Source organism: Coturnix japonica, chromosome 1 (genome assembly GCF_001577835.2).
Source record: "Coturnix japonica isolate 7356 chromosome 1, Coturnix japonica 2.1, whole genome shotgun sequence".
NCBI classification, from domain to species: domain Eukaryota; kingdom Metazoa; phylum Chordata; class Aves; order Galliformes; family Phasianidae; genus Coturnix; species Coturnix japonica.
The window spans coordinates 41,429,226-41,454,031 of NC_029516.1; the positions used below are offsets into that span (position 1 = coordinate 41,429,226).

General features: G+C 42.1%; 1 protein-coding gene across 3 annotated transcripts in view; it reads right to left on the bottom strand.

Annotated features, from left to right (window-relative positions):
* Window positions 1-24,806, bottom strand: part of LOC107311692 (uncharacterized protein C3orf20-like) — a 28,352-nt gene that overhangs the window by 2,275 nt on the left and 1,271 nt on the right. Inside the window, exons 2-17 of one of the 3 annotated variants that reach the window (XM_032443959.1) lie at window positions 23,836-23,953; window positions 23,642-23,742; window positions 22,498-23,072; window positions 21,912-21,992; window positions 20,544-20,643; window positions 19,142-19,372; window positions 18,684-18,833; window positions 17,712-17,832; window positions 16,040-16,171; window positions 13,413-13,566; window positions 12,685-12,913; window positions 12,356-12,454; window positions 10,932-11,205; window positions 10,357-10,473; window positions 3,402-3,544; window positions 2,975-3,218 (exon numbers count right to left, since the gene is read on the bottom strand). In XM_032443959.1, coding sequence (XP_032299850.1) covers window positions 3,212-3,218; window positions 3,402-3,544; window positions 10,357-10,473; window positions 10,932-11,205; window positions 12,356-12,454; window positions 12,685-12,913; window positions 13,413-13,566; window positions 16,040-16,171; window positions 17,712-17,832; window positions 18,684-18,833; window positions 19,142-19,372; window positions 20,544-20,643; window positions 21,912-21,992; window positions 22,498-23,072; window positions 23,642-23,742; window positions 23,836-23,895 — 2,574 coding nt within the window. In that variant the 5' untranslated portion in view covers window positions 23,896-23,953 and the 3' untranslated portion in view covers window positions 2,975-3,211. Of the gene's footprint in view, window positions 1-2,974; window positions 3,219-3,401; window positions 3,545-10,356; window positions 10,474-10,931; window positions 11,206-12,355; window positions 12,455-12,684; window positions 12,914-13,412; window positions 13,567-16,039; window positions 16,172-17,711; window positions 17,833-18,683; window positions 18,834-19,141; window positions 19,373-20,543; window positions 20,644-21,911; window positions 21,993-22,497; window positions 23,243-23,641; window positions 24,733-24,806 lie in introns of those variants that run through there. The other 2 variants (XM_032443958.1, XM_015858448.2) reach the window with 2 other exon arrangements.

Consider the following 24,806-nt stretch of genomic DNA (forward strand, 5'->3'; position numbering starts at 1 on the left):
CCCCAGTTCTCACCTTTCTCTTTTTCTTGCTTTCCCATTTTACATCCTTCCTTTTTTCCCCAAGGATATGAAACAGGACCCAAGGTCCTTCCCCACTTTCAGAAAGCATCTTCTCAATTGTAATGTTGATCATTTTGAAAATATTGTTTTGTTTCTATTATTTCTTCAGGGTCTGTAATAAAAGTCTGCTTCGCTATTACACGTGTGACCCTTTCTCCTTATCTCATATCCCTGACAGCTCTCTAGGTGTTGTGAGTATTGTTTAGCTATCCTTCAATTAGTAATGATTGAATGGAAGGGGGAATGCTTTTACAGGGCTGTGTAAATGCTGTATCAGCACTGTTGTTCAGTCTCTTATGCAGAAGTTTCTTTATTATTTCACTTTCATCCTGAAGATGAAATTCATTTTAAACAATCTTGGCTGTAGTTAATTTCTGCAGTGCATTTTGCTGGCTCGTTAGTACAAGCACTTTAGTAATGAGCACTGGTTACTCCTATCTGTGTAAGTGCTGACTGAGGAAAGAATGTTTTTCTGGGTGTCCTATGCTTCTGGCTGCACCTTCCCATAATTTTTCAGAGACCATTATGCTGTGCACCCATGCAGTAATTATTACCAAAAACCCCTTTTAGCATTACATAAGCGACTCTGTACATTGGGCTTTAGGAATAGAATAACAGAAGACCAGTGGTGGAGTCTCCTTCTATGGAGATATTCCAGACCAGCCTGCACACCTACCTGTGCGGCCTGCTGTAGGGAACCTGCTTTAGCAATGGGGTTGGACTTAAGGATCTCTTGAGATCCCTTCCAGCACCTTCAACTGTGTGGTTTATGAACAGAACAAATGCTGTATAGGTTCTCCTGGTGTCAGGAGCTGTGCTGCACATCTATTCCTGCAAGTCTTCCCTGTACCTGCTCTGTCCGTCGTTGACCACTGTTCCCATTGGTATGACTCACCGTCACCTAATTCATGTCCCCAGGAAGGAATTTGTAGAGATGATCAGGAAAGAAGGGAAGTGGTTTCATTTTGAATGGTAAGGGGATGCTTAGTGAAGCAGGACTATCTATTCTTACATATTTAATACTGATGCTTAATTGGTGGCTGATGTTTTTTTGTAGTACAAAAGGCCTTGCTTATTCTTTGCTGTTTCCTGCTTTGTTTGTTTGTTTTCACACGTAATACTGAACAGATCCAATTGCTGCTGTTAGAAGGAGCTGCCTACCAAGAGGAATCCACAGTGTTTTTCTTTACTTGGAGATTTTTCGAATGCTAAATTGCCTCTGTGTGTTCTTCATAATTGTACCATATGCAAATACTCTTCAGGAATTGATATGACCACTTCAGATAGTCAATATTTTCTATGTAAGAACTGTACGTTTCCTATACTGCCACGAATGTATATATATCTATGAAGACTTAAGATTGTATCTTTTTTTGACTATGCCTCTTTCTTCAACCATCTGGAACTTTCTTCCTGTTCTCCAGTTCTCTGCTAATTTATTAGACACTTGTGTTATACTGTGTACCTTTTTGTATCAGCTGTACCTCTGTTTCTCCTTTCGCTCATTAAAACCTGTTCTTCTCATCCTTTTTCTGTGCTGCTTCATACTGGAAATATTTGTATTGTTTCAGGTGACCTGGTCTCCTCTACAGATCAGGATCTGTTTGCTTACTTCCAGTAAGCACAACTATTTCACAAAGAAGAAAATGCTGTCCAGCAAGAAATAAGTCTGTGAACAGGTAGAGAAATGATACAGCTCTGCTTACCCTCCCAATGAGCAGCAGAATCTTCAGTATTTCACTAATGCTAATCCCCATTTAGCAGTGCAAGAGCTTCCTTGGTATGCTGTCCTATTCTCAATATGATTGTTTTCATGGCATAGTATAGAGGAAGGATGAGTGTGAGGCATTGAAATCAAGTAAGTAGTCGAATAGAAAGTGCACATGCACCTACCTATATGCTGAGTATCTGGCAATTTCTGAAGTCAGTATATTGGCTGAGAAGAGGGAAAATACCATAAGCATCCACTCTTGGAGAACCTGTTTTGTCTTTAATTAGGCACTTAGTGAAGGGTGAAATTAATTACCTCTTTAGCACCACCAATATAGTACAGTGTATGGAAACAGCTATGTCACTTAGCCTTGGCTTTCTCTGACTCTTTGTCACCTTCTCCTTCATTTAGACTGTTTTGTGCCTCCATTTGCACCTGCTCATGTCCTTGAAGCCTGTGCATAAAGGACCCTTGTGGAATGTCCCAGTGGTGGCATCTGGGGATTTCTTGTCACGGTGCTGTGGTAGCAAGGAGCAGAAACGCACATGGAGTAACTGTGCTGGCTCCGTGACAACCTGTGACATCAGTCACACTCAGCTGTAGGTTACGCAAACGCCTGTCTGTGTGACTGCGTGCACTCACTTGGAAAGCTGCATTTCAGGAAGGTGCCACAGTGGGAAACATTTAGAAAAGTCTTATGTAGACAAGAATCTGCACGTGGAATCACATGCACCATTGCAGCCTTCCCAGCCATTCAGAGGAGCGTACATTGCTGTCAACTGCTTATCAGTTATTAACAGTGCTGCTCATCAGCGTCACACCCAGTAAGATGTGCTGGTTAAATGAGTGGTGGAATGTGGGGGCCTTTGCACTCATACCAGGCTCTCCAAAGTTCGGGCCTGATTACTTGTTTGGAGCACCACCAAACTGTAAATAATGATAGGGCTCTCAAAAGCTCTGCAATAAATGCATTGCAGGAGTTGCTGTTATTTCCCTTTTCTGCCCCATTTTCATTTATTTTTTGGGAACTGTTCTGCAATAGAGCTAACTGCTGCAGCACGTGCTTTAACTACTGGCAGTGCTCCTCCGTGGCCATTGTGCTCAATATGCAGGTGTGAAATATTTAACCCTCAGCTGCTGTTTGTCCGGGTTGTGCCTCTAAAGCTTCCATTCAACTATTACTTAAACCATGAAGCTCAGTGCTGTTAGATATCTGACTAAAGTAATTAGTCAGTCTTTTAATAGCAATTTAATCTTTATGGGTAGCGCCAAGAAGTAGATACAAAAGCCCTTAAAACAACGAGGTCTGTCAGATGTGTTACAAAAGAAATGAAGGATGTGCCTGGGACCTTCACCTCCATTTCCTTATTTCCTTCTTCCAGTAGCTGTCAGGATTGGCTCAGAGTGGTTCTGCAGCTCAGCAGTTATGGGCAGGCGGTCTTAACTGCTGAATGACACAGGAAGGAATATAGGAGATGGAGAACTTGTAAGTGCACCAAGATTACTTTGGTGCTGAATCTGCTGTACTTGCTACTCTTGGTCACAGTGCTTTATATGTAAGATGCTGAAGAAAAGTGCCAAAGGTCTTGGAACAAAGTGATTGAAAACAACAGCGATGGAAGGTAAATACCTGAACCTGAAATCAGCCGGAAGACTGTAACCCATGCGGTAATCATTTCTTGTCTTAGCTATTTGTTTCTGAAGGTCTTTAGTTGACTTGCTGTACCCATTGAAAATATAGTTGGCAAAGAGGAGCTTTCCTTGAATGTACATCTGCCAAAGAAGAGAAGAAAACAATGCAGAATTGGCAAAAGGAACCATTTGTTCTAAATGAAAATGACGGGTTGAGAAACAAACAAGCAAAGTTGTTAGCAGGTCTGACTTATAGCTTTATTGTAGCTTACAGCTTTCACCTTCCATTACTTCCTCTCTTCACTAAAGCACTGGCTTGCATTTAGGAAATCAGAAGGTTTTCAGAGCACTGAGGCTAATCCCCACTGACTGCAGACTGACTGGCTTCACTGGATTTTCAATAGTGAGAACCATTTAAGCAAACATTCTATCCAAAGCTGCTTGTGTTGTGGGATGTTCCCAGTACCCCACACCTGGAGGCATCTGGATTATTTCATAGTAGCTCTCAGCGTGGGGGACAGAGTCAGGACTCTCTGAATACTTCAGGATAATCTTGGGGGTCTTTTCTAACCTTGGTGATTCTGTGTTTGAGTCAATGCAATAGATGTATGCACTAGAAGGAAAACCAGAGATCCACTGAATTGTTTTTGTCTTATGCTGTTATTTATTCCTCCCCAATGTAACCAGTATTTAATATGATGTAGAACACTGCTTTTGCTTGTGGGTAATAGAGAAACAAGTGTTTATATCAGTTTTTTCAGTTTTATAGGCAAAAATTCTTATAATAGCCATGTTTTACTCAACTGAAACAATTTTCTTTCAGCCCAGCAGCTGGTCTCCCTATGAGGAGCTTTCTTTACCTGGACTCACAGCAGAATTGGAAGGACTAAGCAGTGTTTCATACCTGCTCACCATTGCACTGTCATATAGATCCTCCTGCTGCAAGCATTGTGTAGTCCTGTCTAAGTGCAACACCCAACACTCCTCTCTTTGGCTGTTTAACCACTGGCATTCTCCCATTACGAGAATCTGTTGGGCACGCACCATTTCTGTTACTTTCTTTAGAGCTTTGACTCCCTTTCAGCCTGGCTGAGGTGAAAGCTGTAACAAGCAGACAGGGAAGGAGACTTTTGCTACTGCAGGTTGCCCACAGGTAGCTTTAAAAGCTTACAGGTAGTATTGCTACATTCTGATAGGTGTGTTCCATAATTGTACAAAATGAAGAGGCTGTTGGAAGCAGTGGATAAATGTCTTGCAAAGATGCAAAATCTGATGCATTAGCATGCAATGCCTTGAAACTGTTCTAAGAGCAGAGCTGAGAAGGCTGCCTCTGGCACAGCCCATTGCTGCGAGGGGAATGCTGCCCCTATTGCAATTCACCTGGTTGTCTCTGTGGAGTTAAGACACGGGGGAATTTTGTTATTCCTGCCACCACAAGCAATCAGGTTGTGCCTTCTCCTCACAATATAAGCTTGGTGTAGCCCTACCAGTGTGAATCAAATCCAGAGCGTTATAGAGCTCAAGCTTTTAATGAAAGCTGAGAGAGAAACTTGGATGGCTGCATTTTGGAGTGGGAGGAGGTTCTTTCTCCTCTTGGGGCTCAACGTAGTTCTGGCAAATGGCCTCGGACTGAAATTCTTGAGGGAGCCACGACAAGCAAGCCAGGGCAAAGAGGAATGTTTTTTCTCCCCAGCTAATTCCTCCACATAAAAAGGGCGAAAGGTTAAAGATGAACTTTAATACTAATGAATTTCTGAACTTGAGAGCAGTAATATGTCAGAACATTAAAAAAATCAAAATAAAAAATGGGTTTTATGTTGGCAACAGTAGGTTGGCTTTGTAAGCATATGTATATATATATATATATAAGTCCTGATTCTTTGTAACCTTTTGGAGAATGGGAACTTTTAAATATTAAGCACAAACATTAAACAATCCACAGTAGGGTCTTGGGAGTTCATCCCATACTTTTCCCTTTCCATGCCCTTCTGTATCTTTCCAGCTGACTGATGGAGTAAAATGGGGCCGTCTTTCAAGTGAGCACAAGTTCTCTTTGCCCTACTTTTTGACTGCGACGGTCATTCTCGAGGTTAATTTCCTTCTTCCTTCTGTCTAGGAACATTTCATGCAGATTAGCAAACTTCCCATATTTATACTACAGAAATAATTCTGTTGATTCAAACTGCCCCTTAGAGCAACCACTTGACAAATCTGTTTGTATATGTACGTTCACATGTTCAAGGGGAAAAAATTATCACACTGAAGTTCATTTAAATGTAATTGGCAGAACTGAAATACATTTAATGAAGGCTTTGTTGTCTGATTAGGTTTTGTAGTACCACCCTTCTTGGGCTGGTTTTGTACCAACAAGGAGTTGAGCTGTCCTTTTCTTGTTATAGATTATCTGTGCTGATGGAGACTTAAGACTTTTACATCGCTGTGGCATGTGCAAATAGGTGTTTAAGCTGTGAAATACAAAGTATGACTTGTAAGCATCACCAGGCTGGGGTGGCCAAGGGGTTATCAACCAGCAGGAATCCACCCCAAGGATGAGCAGAGCTCCAGAAAATATGACCTCAAAGGACAGCTCAACTGTGCTTCTTTAGGGAAGCCTAAAGAGACAGGGAAACCTGCCAGGTGATATGAGGAAATTTTTGTCATGATATTGCAGCTGCTCTATCACTGGGTCTTCACAAACAGGTTAAACAACAAGGCTGGAATCACCTCACCTACTGCTGAATCCCAAAGGGGAGAAACTGGCATTTCCAGCATGTGATCCATCTGACCCACTTCCACCGTACCTTGGCAGGAGGCAACTCATATTAGAGAATGCCTGCTTCCCTTGAGGGGCTGCAAAAGGCTCTAGAAAACTCATTCAGGGCTAGAGGTCTGTTTAGTAGGTGTCTGAAGTACTGTGTCACTAACGGCCCAGAGAGTTGATTGTGTGCTGGTGAGAATGGAGGGAGGTTCTGTTAGTTGTCTCTTGACTATGAAGGAAATTACGCACTCTTGCTGCAGGTCTGCCCAACAGGAGAACTGCTTGTTCAGTTGGATGGCAATGAAAAGACTGTTATTGTTCAACAGATGAACAATTTTGAATTAGATAACTGAATAATTAATTGTAACTAAGCAAGCAAATAAATGGCCAGTCAATGAGCAAATTGGCCTTTGTAATCAGAGATCAAGAACAGTAGAAGCCTGGAGGCCAATTATCCTGTACATTTCTGATTGTGGCCCTTGTGGAATAGCTTTTGTGAAACTGAAAGCCGTACAAACCATGCTTGGGCTTCTAGTCGGGTTCTGTGTATAAACAGAAGATTCCACATCCTGGGCTCATCTCATATGCATTGCTTTTACTGGAGAAATATGAGCAAAAACGTTGTCATTTTGTTTGTCTGCAGCAGAAAATGGCCAAAAAGAATTTTGAATGGTGTCCCCAGAAGACTCTCATTCAACTCTTGGATCCAGAGAAGTTCAAGTGCACCGAATAGCCTGAAACAGCACAAATTCCTTTCATGCTGTTGATAAGCTGCAGAATCAGCTCCAAACATTCAGCCTGTGTCATAATGAGGGCACTTAAGAAGCTGGCAAGTCTTCAGTCAGCTGCACAGCAAATGCAATTACAGAACCCAGTCTTCCTTTAAAGGCTTTGGATCTTGAAATCAGATGTAATGAAATGGACTGCTGTGACTTTCCCTCACCTTTTCCAGGGCAGTGCTATTTTCTTTCATGGGATAAGAACAGTGAAAAACTAATCTGTGAAGGTCCTTATAGTGACAGTTTATCTTGCCTTGTACAACCACTTAGAAACATGTAATGCCCCTTAATGCTGTGCTGACAACCTGCAGCAGTCCAGGAATGGCAGCAACCATGTCACCAGTACATTTCATGACATCTTCCTTACATCTCCTGTCCCTGCCCACAGCAGGGGGTTGGATCTCTATGATCTTTAAGGTCCCTTCCAACCTGAGCCATTCTGTGAGACGTGTATTCCTGAATGCTGGCTGGGGATGGGGACACTGGGAGATGCTAAGGCCAGGCTGTGGCTGCACTTGGCTTTTTCTATACGGCTTGTGCATATTTACATTTTTGGTTTGGATTGGGCGGGTTGGGGATAAGCGGGGAGCCTGAACACATGGTCTGAAATCAGAAAGCAGCTGCCTTCCATCTGTGGCTACAGAACCACAGTGCCAGTGAAAGCTGTAGCCCAGCACAAGCAACTTTTCAGCTCCTGTGGCATTCATAGAGTGTAGGAACACATTCCCAGCCCTGTGGATCTGCTTTTGGCTGCAGGTTCCATTCTTCTCTCTGCTGCATTGTCAGCCCAGCTGCTCCAGAAAGTGGACAATGTTCCCCTGCCTTGTACAGCACTTACAGCTGTGTAAGGGGTGGAAGAGCACTTAAAGGAAAGTCCTGTCCTGGACTCACACTAGCGATAAGGAATTAACAACTCAGGGATTTCTACAACCAAACACTGGCATCATGTTTCATAGCTGCCAATGGAGCTAACCTTCAGGAATGCATCCAGTTCCATATTGAATACACTTATGCTTCTGGCTTCTACGGCATCCTGTGGCAAATAGTTCTGCAATTTAATGACGTGTTGTGAGAAAAAGAATTTCCTTTTGGTTTAAATCTGCTCTCATCTCTTCATTGGTGCTTGGTTGTTCCCGTGCTTTAAGAAACAATGGACAATTATTTCTTATTCTTTTGCCATGACATTTTATCTTTTTATAAAGCTTTCTTGTATCTCATCTTGTTTCTTTAGTAAGTTACCCTTTTCAGTCCCTCCTTAAATGAACAGCCATTCCACATTACATCCTTTTTTGAGTTGTGGTGAAGACAAGCCATGTGCTGTATATCACAATCTGAGGAACGTTTCCTCCATATTTACCCTTTCACTAAACATTCAGTGTGTTTGGTGTCTATTGCACTGTGCTGATCTGAGGTGTTCAGAGATAGGTCTACTAACAAATCCCAGATCTCTTTGTTTAGCATTAGCAGCTATCATGTCCATCTTTATATAAGCAATTACGATTCTTTTCTCCCATGTAACTTCATTGACAGAGAATTTTATACAACTGATTAGCAGCTATGAGATGTGATCTCTCTGGAGCTGTCTGTGACCTGGAATCCTAATGTCTTTTGCACTACTGATTGTTCAGAACTACCAAAAGAGCTGCATTTCTACCCTGAATGTAGTGACTTTATCCTTAGCTGGTCGTTACTTCCAAATTTCATGCAGGATGATCCCGTTTCTATGGCAGACGGAATGCTGTTGTCCAGCAGAAAAGAGCAGTGACCCATTACAGGCTCCATAACATCTTCAAGTTATCATTTACTTTTGAACTCCTCTGGAACTGACTATGTAAAATGCTCTGGCCCTTTCCAATTGGTGATTTCTGGCAGAGTTAAAGCCTAAAGCTTCTTGTCTTCTTCCTGTCTTTTGCAAGTCACACAATGTAGGTAACACGAAGAGAGATGGAGCTGTCGCCTCTGGTAGCTTTCCTTTGGTTCACAGGAAATGCTCATGCTCAGACATTATGCCTTTGGCTGAGCTTTGCTCTTCCAAGCCAGTCCCATGCAATTCTTCTGGTCTTGTTGGTAGACGAACCTGTTCTGGTTGAGCACTGTAGCAGCTGGGTATTTCCGACTGGGAATTGCTTGAGAATGGGCTGAATCCCTGGAAACAGCAAAGGCAGCTCCATCTGCTCTGGGTGCTCAGTGCTCAGTTATCACTTGGAAGGTCATAAGGGTTGTAATAGGTGAAACTGGCTCACACTCCTGGGACTGTTTAGTTGCTTGGGCTGACTAGGAGTATTGATAGAAATGACTATTAGTGCTTTCCTTTTAAAAACAAACTCCATTCCTCTTCAAATAACAGAGCTTTGTTCAGGCAAAAGAAGTGGCCACCTTGTCTTTACGCTCAGTTTTTAAATAGCCGTAATTAAGGCCATGCTGACAGGCTAATTGGGTTTCAGGTTACTCCTCACAATGTTTCGTTTCTATCTGCGTGTACCTGAGTACTGACTGAAACCGCGCTTGTGCTGGTGACTTACCTTTGTAGCAGCGGGCTAAGGGTGAAGTCACAAAAAATCAGTGCTGCACACATACCATCTAATGCCTGAAAATGCTTTTTAAAACAAAAGAAGCCTATGAGCTGTTCTAAGGGTAATCTGTTTATGTCACTTTGCCACTGAGAAGGGAGGAAATGATTATCAGGATAAAAGAACAGGAGTGGCTGGAATTTCGTCTTCTTCATGTATGTATTCTGTGGTTTCATATACTGCAAGCAATGTCAGACAGTCTGCTGGTGTCACCCAGTGGACAGAGAAGTTGATCACAGATGGGTGTCCTCATGCAGAGTTTTCCTTTTTTCAGGAATAGCTCATTTCTGATTGACAGAAATAGCCCTAACTTTGCAGTAGCTGAGGTGAGAGGATATCTGCAGGATCCTCTGTTCTAGTGCCATGGTCACTGCTAAAAATGTACAAAGCAAACGCAGGATGCAGCACTTGTTCCTCACCACTATTAAGGAAGTGAACAAAGACTTCCCAAACAATAATTAGCGGGAGCTCTCCCCTGCTGGGAGAAAGTGACTAAAATAACTGAGTAAACAGTGTTGTGCAAAGATGTGAGGATTTTTAACATCTAATTGTAATGCAGTTCTGTGAGATGCAAAACAAGATTGCTTTGTCTTGGCCTAATGATAACTTGTGAAGGAGGTGAACAAGACCTGGAGAATCCTCTCTTTGTACCACAAACCCTGAAGTGTTAAGAGACAAATGTGAGGCTGCCATGCTCACAGCCCGTACTCCTGCAGGAGGAGTGTTCTGCCCTCCTGCTGGCCCAAATGCTCATGGCGTGTAGCAATACCAAAGTCACTTTTTTGAACTAGATAACAATAATAGCATGACAAAGGTAAATTATTGACTGTAATAGTTTTAACATACCAAAAACATGCCGGGAGCTACATTATGTCTCTTCTCCAACAAGGAACCTTTATGATCTGTAAATGCATCAGCAGAGGTGATGTTGTATTTGAGGAGGCGAAAGGAATCCAGACAACCCTGAAAAAACAAGGGAGTTACAATGGCATCATTAAGTAGATGAAAAGTTTTGCGTGACCAATTAAGCCAGCAGCTCCTTCCAAACAAGTTCTTAAGAACTCAGTTGCATTATTTTTCTCTTTCAGAACAGGTAGCAGCGGTTCTTGGCTATATACTTTTGGTGGCAGAGGCTTCTATATTTCTCAGTTTCTGTTTGAGAGTATAGTCCCCTCAGAAGAAACTGCTCCTCTGATTCATAAAATTAGATGCCTAGTTACAAGAAAAGGACTGGTTGCTACTCAACGTGCAACATCTCAATTGATTTGCCATAACCCTTTGGAATTCTTTCTTTCAGATATCTTCTGCCCCTACAATTATTGAGCAATATTTTAGCAAACAGATAAACAGATAATCACTCCAAAAAGGATCTTGAAGTGTTCTACCACATGTAGGAAAAACAGTTTACTAATAAAACCCACCTGAGCACAAGGCATACTTCTGTGTTTGTTCTGCCTCTCATACAGCTGCTCTATTTCATCTTCACTGGGATCTTTTCTTTGTGAAGATGAGACACAGACCACTGTAATCTGCTCCTTAAAGGCTACTATGTTGTTAATGAGGTGATCGTACTCCAGGTCTGTCACACAGGGAATCCGATGATTGCTGCACCTGCATGTCTTCCCTTCCTCCCCCGTCACAACTCTCCGAAGCACAGCAGGACAGGCCATCTGGGATGTGACCCACAGCTTGTTCCTGTCACAGAGAGGAAAAATACACGGGAAAGTGTTACCAAGTCAGATTGCCAAATAAATCAAGGACAGGTTGAGGAATCATTTTCAGTCATCTCTTAGGCGCAGGCCCTAAGCATGCAGTCATCCAAATGTTTTGGGTATTTCTTAAGGTCTTAAGCAACCACAAGTTCTGTGAAGCTGCTGGCTTCTGCAAAAGCCCGGCCTCTGAAACCAGGCTGAGAGAAGCAAGAGGGGTGTGCTGTAATGGGAGGAGGTAGCCCTGCAGGCTTCGGTAGCAGCCAAGAACTGATGTCAAAGGATACTCCCTTATCATTTGAAGGTCTCGTAGTCACCTCTTACCTCCAACAGCTGACTGTAGTACACTCATATTCATATCTATGAATATATACATGCTACATATGTGCGTTGGTTTTATTTGTCTTCCCCAGGTGTTGTGAAGAGTAATGTGTTTGAGAAGCCCCTTGGTTCTGAGGTGGGGAAAGGGTTCTGTAGGTTGTTTGGGCCTGTAGGCGGAGGCATGCAGCACAAGTGCCAAAACACAGAGCATTACCTTCACACACACACTGTGCTGGAAGGTCCTGAATGAAAAAGGAGGTCAATCTAAACTAAATCGACCAGAGAAAAGAGAATATAAGTGATCTCAGGGACAGCAGGAGAATAAGGAAAATTTTGGTTTTCAGCTACGTGTGTGTAAAACAAGATCACAGTTTCAGCATCCCAGGAGCAATCATAAAATGCTTGAGTTTTATGATATTTCTTCTTTTTGAGCCGAGCTACTGGCTGGTCATGTGAAATTAAAAGCACTTTGTTACTTTAATTGTGCTTGTTTAGTAAAGTTATCAATAAATACAAGCTTGTCTCAATGACAAAAGGGATCCTCGAGCCAAAAATACAGTAAGAAATTGTGTCAACTTGTTTTCCTGTTGCAAAAATCTGCAGGCACAGCATGAGTGGCTGCTGTGGATTACTTAGGTTTGAACAGTTATTTCTGTTTCCTTCTCCACATGCAGCATATCCTATGCAATAGTGAACAGCCCTGAAAGCATGGGTAAAATACTAAATCATTTCCAGAAATGAGTTCATAGTAAACAGCTACCATCAGTATTTACACTGGAGCCATCATCTTCCAATCTTAATGTAAATTTCCTTACCGTGAATTACTGACATTCAGTACATTCCTCCTTTTACTTAAACTGAGCTGAGTCGTATGCAGCCTCTCTGTTTTTATATTGCTGTTTAGTAAAGCAGACCTGTAGGAAAGAATAACAGCAAGCACACAAATGTTTAATGACAAAACAAAACAGACAAGGGTCTTGCATTAGCAGTATCGTACAGGGATACACCAAGGCTCTGCAGTGCTAATAATAATATGGAAAAAGAATGTAAGTTCTTTCTGTATGGCATAAGTAAGCAGTCAAGAAAGAACCATTTAGTGGCTTGGGGGAATAGTTTCATTCCTTACTCTTCTCCTTATAATTACCTGTAAGGGTAAGAGTGCGGCTCCTGCTGCATGCCAGATGGAAGAGTCAACCTCATTTGATCTGGGAGAGGACATTCTGACTTGGGAGCTTGGCTGTTCTCTTTCCTCTTCCCTTGTGATCTCTGCATTACGAAGGTAACTGGGAGAGAGTCTGCAGACTGAATTGTACCTTTCCTTAAGGGACGAAGAGGACGATCAGATATTTTCCTAATGCGTGTGCAGCCGATTCCTGAAACACACCACCACTGCAGAAATCAGCGACCTTGATTTGGTAACTGATGGCGTTTTGTGTGCTCATAAGTGCGAATCAAGTGCTGTGTGATCCAGACTGGGAAAATAACAGTGAAAGGGAATCACAAAATGACAGAATCACAGGGTGGCTGAGGTTGGCAGGCACCACTGGGTCCATCTGATCTTACCCCCTGTTCAAGCAGGGACACCCAGAGCAGGGACACACCAGCTCAGGAGCTGAAAAGGCCCAGGTCTCTCTGTCTTTCCTCAAATGAGAGGTGCTGCTGTGTCCTTAATCATCTAGGTGGCCTTTCATTGAGAAACATGCCGCCTGTAAGCCTCCTGCCTAGTTTGGTGCTCAAGCCAGCAGTGCTGGGTCTCTCTGATGGCCAGGCTGGGGCTGACTTTCAGATAACTGTTTAGTTTACTCCAGAGCCTGCTGAGACATAACCAAACCCATACAACCAAACCTCAGCTGTTCTCTGACCGTGCCTGACCTAGGGCTCTCTGGTAATACTGCAGCCAGTCAACCACAACGCTCCAGATCTTCTTCTGTAAATGTCTCAGCTCTCTGGTTGCGCTGATGTCATTCACATGGCTTATGGTTGCCTCCAGAACTTCATTTCTCCACAGCAGCTCTGTCCTTTTTGACTTTAAAAAATATCAATGGAAAAACAAAATGAACAACGTAATGGCTCCATTTAGTGTCCAGTGGCGCTCACACTGTCAGAACACTCAGAGATACAGACATACACCTCCTGACTACAAACTGTTGTCAGAACGCAGTGTAATTTAATAATATGTACTTTTAACTAACACAGCCATCACTAGAAATAGTTGCAGTAGCAAATTCTGCCTTCTACTAAGCCAGACAAAGGAGACTGCACGTACTGAAACACTGATGAAAACTTTAGTGACTCCTAATTCCAGTGGCCAAAGAAGACAGTGCTTCGCACTGTGCAAAGGAAAAAGTAAGGTAGGACACAAATGAAACTGCTGTATTTTTTATTGCATCACTTACATTTTTCATCCCAGCTGAAGAGTCATGTAACTGTTTTTCCTTTTTAACAAAATCTTAGTTTGCATGTCAATATCCTGTATCCTCTAAAAATGTGGCATATTCTATAATGACACCATGTGACTATTAATTTTAGTCTACCTGAAGACACTCCTCATTCAGATTTATCCCTGTGCAGTAGGTTTTACCTACCCATGTCAAAGGAAACCAACATGAAGTCTCTGTGGCTAAATAGTTCTGAGAGTTAGAGAGACAAGAATCAGAAGAATTTCCTCCGAATGAACCCTATCTCAGTTTCAAGTATTTCCAGTAGTTTTTCCAAATCAACTCAGCTATGAGGAAAAGTATTTTATCCTGGTAGAAACCATAGACGAAAACATCGATATGAACTACAGTATGACAAGCAGTAGCAATACAGCCAGTTTTAAAGATCTCCCCTTTTGTGATGCTTACGTAGGGCAGAAAGAGCTGAAAGGATTAACTGCTTTAGATAAAGCCAGCAGCAGGGTATGGATTATGCTGTCTGGTGTCCATCTCCTGGTTATGAAGCTCATGGGAGAGCCCTTGTTGGGGCAAATAACTTTCACAGAGAATGTATAAGGATGTGAAAATGGCCACTAACAAAACTCACCTCTAAAAGAACATGACTAGTCTTAAAATAACCTTTTACAGCGCAGGTGCGGAGGCACTGGAACGGGTTGCCCAATGATGTGGTTGATGCCCCATCCCTGGAGACTTTCAAGGCGAGGCTGGATAAAGCCCTGGGCAACCTGATGTAGCTGTGGTGTCCCTGTTCACTGCAGTGGTGTTGGACTAACTGGCCCTCAGAGATCCCTTACAACATTATTCTATGATTCTATTATTAAAACCTATCACTTGAAAGAAGATAAATAGCTGGCATGCTTCATGGGCTGCAAAGAGAGCATTTGTTTCCTCTGTGATGATGGTTTCGTTCTAGGGGATTTAATTTTTGTTGTTTGGAGAAGTTGTACAGTCTATTGGCTTCAATTATTTGGATTGCTGACAACTGCAAAAAGTAGAAATATTTTAATTGCTTTAAGAGTTCTTTTTTTGATTTTTTGGAAGAGAAAATGATTGATCAGTATATATTATACATATAAAGAGATTCTTGCTGAATATAACTGCGGCGCACTTTTTAAGTTCGAAATTCAGGGTGAAGATAATTTTAATGAATAGGAAACAAAGGCTTAGAAATGTTTTGGGTGTAAAGAGGTCACAACTGGTAATTGAATAAATCCTGAACACCTGTTGAGGGTTGTGAATGAGCCCAGTAACTCCTGCTATTCCACTTCTCCCCATTTCCTTGTAGTCCCTCAGAGCAGCGACCCTTCCAATTCCACCAGGGAAAGCTATCCAGTGAATTACTGATCTCAGGAAGCCTTGCTCTGGTGGCGTTTCAGATGGCAGTCTTACAAGAACTCAAGGATAGCTCTATTATTGTTATGGCCCAGTCTTTTCTGGAACTAGAAGGAATAAGGTGTTGTTTCTCATCCCAGTACATACATGCCTCTTACAAACCTACACTGTATATTTCTACAATTTCTAGACTAAGTACTTAATATATAACAGGAAGAAGGAAACTAACTCTGAACCGGCATTGTCTGTTTTGTTTTTGTTTTACTTAGATGATAGATTTCTTCTGCGTTTCCAACAACTGTTTCGTAACTATTTTTTCCTGACTCCTAAATCACACACACAAAAATACCTGTTCTAACAACGTGTATTTCAACCCAAAAACGAATTAAGAGTATTTGCCATGAAGATGTCAGGCTTTGGCTAGATGATAAACCAAACTGGACAGCCAGCTCACTGCACAGAAGTGAAGAAAAGGAAGACTTGGATCAGGATTTCTTAGGGCTTCATTCAGTACCCCACCCGCAGCACATGAAGTTATAACCACCTCGTACTGGGCTAAGTCCATGCACTTAGTATTCTATTCCAGTACGCCACACAATTCTACATAAATTACAGATAAAACTGAACCATCCTTTCCACTGGGAAGCATATTAGATAGGAAAGCTCATCAGTTCCAGAATGTGCAGAACAAACACGATGCAGTGCAGTAGTGCAGCAGTTACAACATACCGATTCTTCTAACTGCGGAAGAGCCGCACCCCGTGGCGGTGACAAAGACAAGCACACGCTTTCATGTTGCCACTTGTAGACCAAGCTAATTGCAAAGCGCCCTGCAATCCTCACTGCGATGAATTCATTAACCTGAAAGACCAACAAAGGAGACTTACTAATTCCGCCGTGTTTTCACATTTATGGTGGATGGAAGAGCTCCCAGCCCTTTGTCTGGATGACTCCTGCCCAGAGCAAGCATCATGAGACTGCGCATGAGTTGGATGTGATGCTCTGTATCAGAAAGGCATGAGACACTTTCAGAACCACTTGGGTGTCTACTTCTACTAAGGCAGAGAAGCAGCGGAGTCAGACAAGGATAGACTCAGGAGAAGCCAGTCTGTGCTTGCCCTGTAACTGTTGTTAGTGAGAGTAGGCAGTGTTTGGGCTGTTCAGTCACAAGAAAAAGATTAGTGTTTTGATGCGCACAATGTGATTTATTGAAATAATGGTCACTATAGCCTTCAGCATTGCCTGTGCACACAGCCCATGAAAGATGATCTGGTAACACCAGGCAGGGCTCTTGGAACCACTTTTCCTATGATCTATTTAATCCAGTTTGCATCACCCGTTTCCAGTCTCTGACACTCTCACTCATTCAAACAGAGTAAGAAGTCACATTTGTTTTCATGTGACTCTTGAAATATGTCCATTTGCTACAGCACATAATTCACAGCAACATTCCATAATCTGTACTATTTCAAACTGTTTCAGTAACTATCTGACATAATCTTTACAGACTATCAAAGTGAAATCTGCAGACAAAGCATATTTCAGACATCTCAAACTCTTGCAAACCTTAGAGAGTAAACGGAGGTCAGTACATAGAACATATCAAACTCAAAGAAGAATGAGTATCTATATCAGTCATAGCAGCGTTCAGATTTTCGTTGCTATTTGCTTGTTTGAAGTTACTCCTTCCTATCAGCAGCAGCCTGGGCAGCAAGAGCCAAGCCACAGAAACCTGTTATGTGTTTAACTACGTCATTCTGTCAGTCTTACGTTTGTCTTGTACAAAACACCAAGGATGCCTCCAGTAGCCTCGTATTAAGTGGAAAGGAAGAAAAAAATCTCCCGACCCAACCCAAATAATGTGTCTTTACCAACTCTGTACCTGAAGGCATGCTTACTGACTTGGATTAGCAAATGTTTTACCTGCCTTTCTGGTAATTTTGCAGCATTTTAGGCTGAGATCTGGTAACCACAAAGCAATGGGCGGCTTTTCACAGACTTCAGTGGGTTCTGGATCAGGACAGAAGTCAGGCAAACAAGTGCCTGATACTGAACATGCCCCAGAGAAATGTGTGAAACAGGTTGTTCATATTGACTAGAAAGAAAAGACTTCCAAACAGCATCCAGCAGGGAGGATGGGCTTCTTGTTTGTTGAAATCCTGAGTTACAACAGTTGTAGGCAGTCTGCTTTTCTTTCTTACCCTGAAGGAGCAACAGGAGTTAAAAAAGAGGTAATTCACATAGAGGCTGTTTGAAAACCTATTCATTTTAACGCCTGTTAGAGAAGAAGAAATATAAGCTCTGTGTTCCTTACAATTCAAACACTCCAGAGAAACTAAGGGATGTGGGGGGAGAAAGCAAGAGGTAAGAACAGTCAAAAAGGTAAAGCTTTAAATATTACCTGTGCTATAACTGGCTGGGCAAGCTTGCCATCCCGAGGCCATTTCCATTCCCTGACCGTTTCTTCATCTTTATTAGTCACCAGACCTCCTTCCTGATTAAACATCATGGTTACAGTGTTGCTGTAAATAGGCAGAAATGTGAAACCTGTTTTTCCTGGTGTATCTCAGGAAAACCTTAAACAATCCAAGAATCTTGCTTTGATCTAGGAGTCTCTAATTAAAAGGCCGCTTTACATGGCCACTCCTTCACCCAGCTCTTCTCATGCTACAGACTTGTGAGGAAGGTATAAATCATTATCCTTTTGCTACATACAAAAGTTAGGGTTAAATTCTTGTATTAACAGTTCAAAGCAGAAAGAAGCTGAGGTCAAACAATGTGATCTCATTGCCATTATTTCCACTTACCGCTACAGTCCTGGGAGTTCTAAAATGTTTCAAATTTAGCCATAAATTTTAAGGAAGAAACAAATACACACAGCACTGGTGTCACAAATCAGGAATTCTCTTTTCTGAGTGACTTCTATCTATCTCAGCAATGTAGTTAACAGAAAACTTTTGGGCTGCTCGAACACCTAATGGTATTTGACTCTTAGAGAGGAATCAGAAAGGATGGGTTTCTTCACCTCCAGGAGACGTGAACAAGTTGGAAGGGGTCTTCTTTTATCTTTCCACACTTTTAGATGTTGGTCTCCTGTAATGCCAGACTCCCTGAGGATTACAAGTCTGTCTGTGCAAGTTTGGTTATGCGCGGCTTTCATTTTATAGTGAAAAAGGGTAGATAAAAACAACCAACCAAAATAAACCCAGCCCACTGTCAGACACCAAGCTGAGTTATAGAAACTTGTGTTGCACAACATACCACTTTTTTCATGTCTACTCTGGTTTTGAACATTGCTCAGATCCTTGTATAGCTTCATGCTCTCATCTCTAATTTGCAGAATCAAGCAACAGCTTGTAGCGCATCTGCCTACCTGTTAGGAAGATAGATGCTGCCATGTCCAAAAGGGGTGAAAGTTCCAACTATAGAATGATCTGGAGAAGGGCTAAATATGTTGGTATACATCCCCCCACATGGGAGATTGCAGCAGCTCTGGCAAACTGCAAGATGTTCAGATGGATAGCTAAAATGAGAGTCAAGGAGTTATCATTCTCTTTCCTACTCTGTAGCTTCTGTTACTTATCCATGCAGAGAACACAGGGACTAACATCATCAGCTTTAAGACGGGGTATTGGGTCCATGTGCATGAGAGAAAGTGAAGCTACCAACCCAGTCATCTCTTTCCTTGAATAAGTGGATTGGGAGTGATAGAGGATGAGCAGGCAAAGCTCTCAGTACAAAATTCACCTTACTAAACTAATACAAGGTAGCAGGCAACACATGCTGGTATAGGTCAAAAGTGTCCTTCGCAGGAGCAATGAGAAAGGATATTAAATGAAGGACGAGCCATCATTCAGTCTATAGTGCAGTTTTCTCTGTGCTGTGTTTGCACTCTTGACCACTGGAAAATGAGCTTCGTCATATGGTAGCTCTGATGTGACAGTCCTGCCAGCCTGAACCTTCCGTGTCCTGGGGAAAGTTTCTTCTCTGTAATCACCATAATGCCGTAGAATAATTGGTTTTTCAGACCCAACTTCTTTCAGGTTGGACGCTTGCTCTTTTCTGTTTACATGAGGGAGGAAAAAATACATAACTCTGATAAGTTCTTGCTAAGTGGAATCCTTAGGCAAGGCTTCTGTTGATTAAGAATGAAGTTTGACCTCAGCAGAAAATATATGATAGTTTCTCAGCTACAAAATATCACACATTTTTGACTTTGATCCAAAATTTCTTGCTGTTTAAATTTTACCATGAAATATTGCTCAGTATAAAGTTTTTGCTGACTAGGCTAAGCACAGTTATTCAGGAACACAAAGCCAACTTCCATGGCACTGACACGGGAATCTGGTGACATCATTAGGGTACTGCCATATGAGGGGCATCGTTTTACTTCCAACCCAATGGGACAATAGGGTCTGCAAAGGCTGGAAAGAAAACATGCTCAGATACTGTGAAATGGAACATCTTGGGAGATCCTACCACTTTATTTGTGGCATGTTGCCTTCAATTAGATAATTAAACCAACAGACTGCAGAGCTTTTGGGAACAGTGATATGGTGGACTCCAGAATAGTTGTGCCAGAGGTAAGGAAATGCATTCTCAGCACTTGCATGAGCTCTCTCTGTTCTTAACAGCTACACACTGGCCTGTATCAAAGCCCACAGTTTGGAAGAATAAATAACAGATACATTTTAGAGTGTTCTCTAAAAGAGGTATGTATAGGACGTGGCATGTCTTGTGGGTGGGAAGACAAAAATGCTTATTTTAATGATCAGAACATAGACTGTCTCAAGAAGTCTCAAGGGCTGATTCTGGCCACAGTACCTTATGGCAGCCCTCTCTCAGGCCCTGACAAGAAAACAGGCTACAGATCATTGCATATTATCATAATGCTAAATAGCCTTAATGAGCCACGGTTTCTATTGCAAAAGACATACAATCAGGTTTTCACAACTACTGGGAAGTTTATCTGCAGATCAATCAAAATTGTTGCCTCACAACTAATCCCTGAAAATACTTCTGTTGGGATAATCATTATCTTCCATGACCACCAACAAAAATCAAAGTATGTTTCCATTTCATGAATAGTGGAATGCTAAACTGAACTCTGTGAGTTTTCAGAGCAGTAACACTTCCCCACAAAGTCTGTTGGTTTGGTTAAGTGTTCTACTGCATAAAAATATTGCCATGTACTCTAACTTTGTTTATGGAAGTAAAAGTCTCAGCTTGTTACATTTGATTTTGAACTTGCTTGGGTCTCTCTGGGGTCCACATATAAGGCAGATCCTGATGAACATCCTCAGACTTTGAGTCAGAAAGCTGGAAAGTCAAACCTAGAGAAACAGAATGAGAGATTAGAAATAGATGCATAAGCAAAGACTAATGTTAATGTTAATCTTGTTCCGTGTTATTGTCCTATGGAAAGTGAGGTTTATTCATATGAATATATGGTGCTGTAGCTTTGAGGATTTGTTTTCTTAAGCAGATTCTTTGCCTTGGAAAAAGGAGAAAGAGGTAGTACATATCCTGGGTGTCACTGTTCAGACAGCTGCAGGATTGCCACTGGAAAGGATATAGTGTAGTGCTCCTATAGGACAGGAAAGGGTAGAGACAGTTCAGTGGGAGCTGGTTATCTTCACCCTTCAGGCATTCATTTGTGATTAAGAAATCTCCAGCAGCTGCCTGACTGTACAGTGCACTGGCAGATCCTCTGGTGAAGTGCTGGAGGATAGTATACAATGTCAAGACGACCAGTGATCTTGAGATCACTGAGCAGAATAAAGAGGCAGCCTGTGGACACAAAAGCTCAAGGTGGAATCAATAATCTTGCCAATTCAGCAGCACAGTGACACCAAGGACATGCAACACCTCAGGAACACATTTCCAGATGGTTCAGGTGTTCCTTTGTTACAACCAGGGGAAATCAGATGCCACATCTTTAGGAAACACCAGAAGAAGTTAAGAAGTTATAAATCCCTTCTGTTTCAATATATTGCTTTACAAAACTATTCTGTGCTGGGATGCTGGATGTCTCTGCAGCACTTTCAGCAATGCACAGACACTATTTTTTCACACGGCTGTGTTCTCAAAGAAATAATAATAAAAAACAAACAAACAAAAAAGGTGCAGGATAAGCAGTCCTCCCCTTTAGATCCTCAGCATTGCCCATACGTTCTATGCAGAGCTTACATAATGCCTTGTGATGAACGTTTCAGTGGGTGCATTAGTACTGCCATTCAGAGGAAGTTATTAACTCAAACACATGTGGTCAGACAGTTCCCAGCAGGGAAGGATTAAAACAATATCTTGAAGCAGTGGTTGGTCCTGCATTTTGCTAGCACGGAGAAGTGGACTCATAGTGATTACACACAACATGTATGGAAATGTTATTGGCAGATGACCACAGATAATCAGAGGGCTGCATATTTAAAACCAGCTTGTAGTAAAAAGGCAGAGTATTATTACTTTAAAATTACTTCTTTCTCATGGTAATCCATTCTTTAATTAATTCAGGCATCCGTAACATATGTTCAGTTAGTGTATCACTCTAGCCACCTCTGCAACACACCAGCTTTACAGAGCAGCTGCACTCTCCTCTTACCTTGCTCCTCACCAGTGTTGGAGGAAAGTGAGAAGTTGACTGTGATGGGTGACTGGTCAGCATCATTTTGCACAACAGGAGCTAGACACAAAGAAAGCAGAATGCAGTGCTTGGGAACACACGTGGAAAGGTAAGTCTGCTTTTAAAAACTAATATGAATTTCTTTTTTAAGAGGTGAGTATCACCTGGAGAATTGTAACACGCTATTTCCCGACATTAGGTTCAGCTCTGACACTCGCAGGATGAAATGCTTTAGATGCAAATGTTCTCCACTGGTGCAATCTGTTATGACTCTATCACTCACCTTGAAAGAGGAGACTAGAAATGCTTTGCTAAATGACTTGAAACCTTGCCCAGTTTCACCGGCTTTGTTCTTCTAAGTGTTTGTACCTCTTGCTTCAGCTGCAAAGCTATTTCATCACAGCCTAAACCAATGCTTTGTGAAGAACTGCAGTATATCAAGTTATAAGCTGGAGCACATTGGCCTATCCAGCCAATAGTAGTCCTAACAGAAAGCACCTTTTTCCTTTTTTTTTGGCCAAACGTTACAATACAGCCCATTTGTGCAGCAGCAGCACTGTATTACCTTCGCTTTCTGGAGGTGTGTTTGATGCCATCTCAGGATTTCTTTCTCTCTTTGTGGTGCAGGCTGGTAGAGTAAAGTCTTTTTTGTGTTGCTCTTTTCTGATGTCAGTGATTTCATGCTCCTTACGTTCGGATGCCAGAATGCTATTCTTAACCTCCTCTGAGGCCTGGCTTCTCCTGGATCTCATGCTTTTGTATGATAGCATCTTCTGCTGCCGTTTACAGCAATCAGCCCCCTCAGTGAGTTCCCTCCAGCTACAGGTAAGCACATTTACAAGTTCTGGTGGCAAACCAGTCTGATACCCAGCCAGGAGCTGCAGCTTCTCCCCAAGTTCCTGTAACATGTTGGCAGATGCAGACTTATTCAACGTATTAAGTGGTGAGTCCTTGTCTGCCTGTGGGATCAGAGCACACTGGGAGATCTTTGGGTTAGAGTCCTCTGTAGTGGTTTTACACAGGGAACGACGAGACATTTGATGCAAAACTGGATCTTTTTGCATATCATCATTTAAGAAACCATCTTCATGTCTTTCTGTATACTTCTCTGCACAGAAGGGATTCCTGCTTTCAGTCAGGCTGAGGAGTAAAACAGATGGATAGTTCAGTGAGAGCAATACCAATTAAAGGATACACAGAACAGTTTTGCTGCCTCAGACCCACGTGGACAGGCTGGCAGTGCCCCTTTCATGGTTGAGACTGCACCACATTTCCTCCCAAGGACGCTCCTAGATCAAGCTCTGAAATACCTGCACAGCACAGCAGGAGACAATCTAGTGCAGCCATTGCCAAAACAGGGAACATCTGCACCAACAGTGTACGCTTTGAACTCTGCCTGCTGAAATGCAGCCTTCATGACTCTTCGTTCAAGATTTGTATGATAAATATATTAAACTCATGAGATGTTGACAGCAGAAATGAATATTAGGTAACACACCTCAAGAAGTGAGGGGTCTGTACACTACTTCCATCCCACTTGTCTCCCTCTGCCCCCACTGCATGGCGAGGTGTCAGCTCTGATCATTCACCTCCCCAGTTATCCCATTCTGCCTTGGCCACATCTACCTCAGGATTCATTTGTGCCTTTCCTGAAAAACTAGTTTACAGAAACTTGCCTGCTCGCACTACTACTGGCATGACACCATTACCTGGGAGTAAAGCTGATGGGATGAGGATTTGTAGTGAGCATATGGCAATATGAGGACACTTCTGATATCTCCTTGTCCCTCTCTTTCATTCTAGCTTTCATCTACAATGAAATAAATGTTTCCAGTTTAACAATGGAGGATGTGTGAAGGGGAAGAGGGAAGTAGAACAGTGTCCTGGAAATGAAAGAAATCACCTGGTCAAAGAAATAAATGGGTCCTGCCTCTGGCACTGCAGCTGTAAGTACTGGTTCCATTGCTTCCAAGATGAGCAAGGGCTGAAACACTCCAAGGGCAGATAGTTACATCAGCAGGCTGTGAGAAAGAAACTGTTCATTCTTTTCACATTAACAGTGAAGCTCAGCCATTATTTTCTGTGTGAGGTATTGAAAATCTACTTCAAATATTACATGAAACACTAGTGTACAAATATGAATGCATTCACAAGTCAGGGGACTGAATTACAGGAAGTCAATTACAAAACTGAAAATCCAAGTATCAGTTCTTGTTCATCTGGGTTCATACCGCTCCAAAACAAGAGACACAACCTACTGTTATTTATAGGACAGATGTCCCAATTTGTATGTTATATGAAAAAGAAGACTGGCTTCGTATGACTCAGTGACTGTCATTAAATATGCTTTCATTCATTTATGACTCCTTCATGAATATTAAGAGAGGGTTTCAAAGATACCGCTGGGGCAACCTCTGATTCTGTGCAACTTTCCATCATTCTCTACCAAAACAGCACAAAGGCACAGGGATCTGTCATCGGGGCATCCCTCACTGTAGCACATTCTAATAGACATATCTGCACACGTAATTCACTCCAGCTTTCACTTACAAGCTCTCATACGAGCTCCTTATCCCTGAAAATTAAGATGTCTTTATGAGGCATAGGTTCAGACATCAGATTGTTTATTGGAATCCTGTCATTTAGAAGTAATTTTCTGTAAAAACAAACTCCAGAGGAAATTAACTGACTTATATGTATTGGTACAGCATATCTCTGTTCCTGCAAGATGAAGAGCATTTGCTATGGCACAGTGTGCGTGTAGAAACAATGTTCTGTGATTCTCAAGGTAGCTTTAGGACATGAAATTTGCTTCTTTTCAGAAGCATTCACTGCATCCTGCATGCAGTGCTTGTTACAATCTGCACTAGTTGA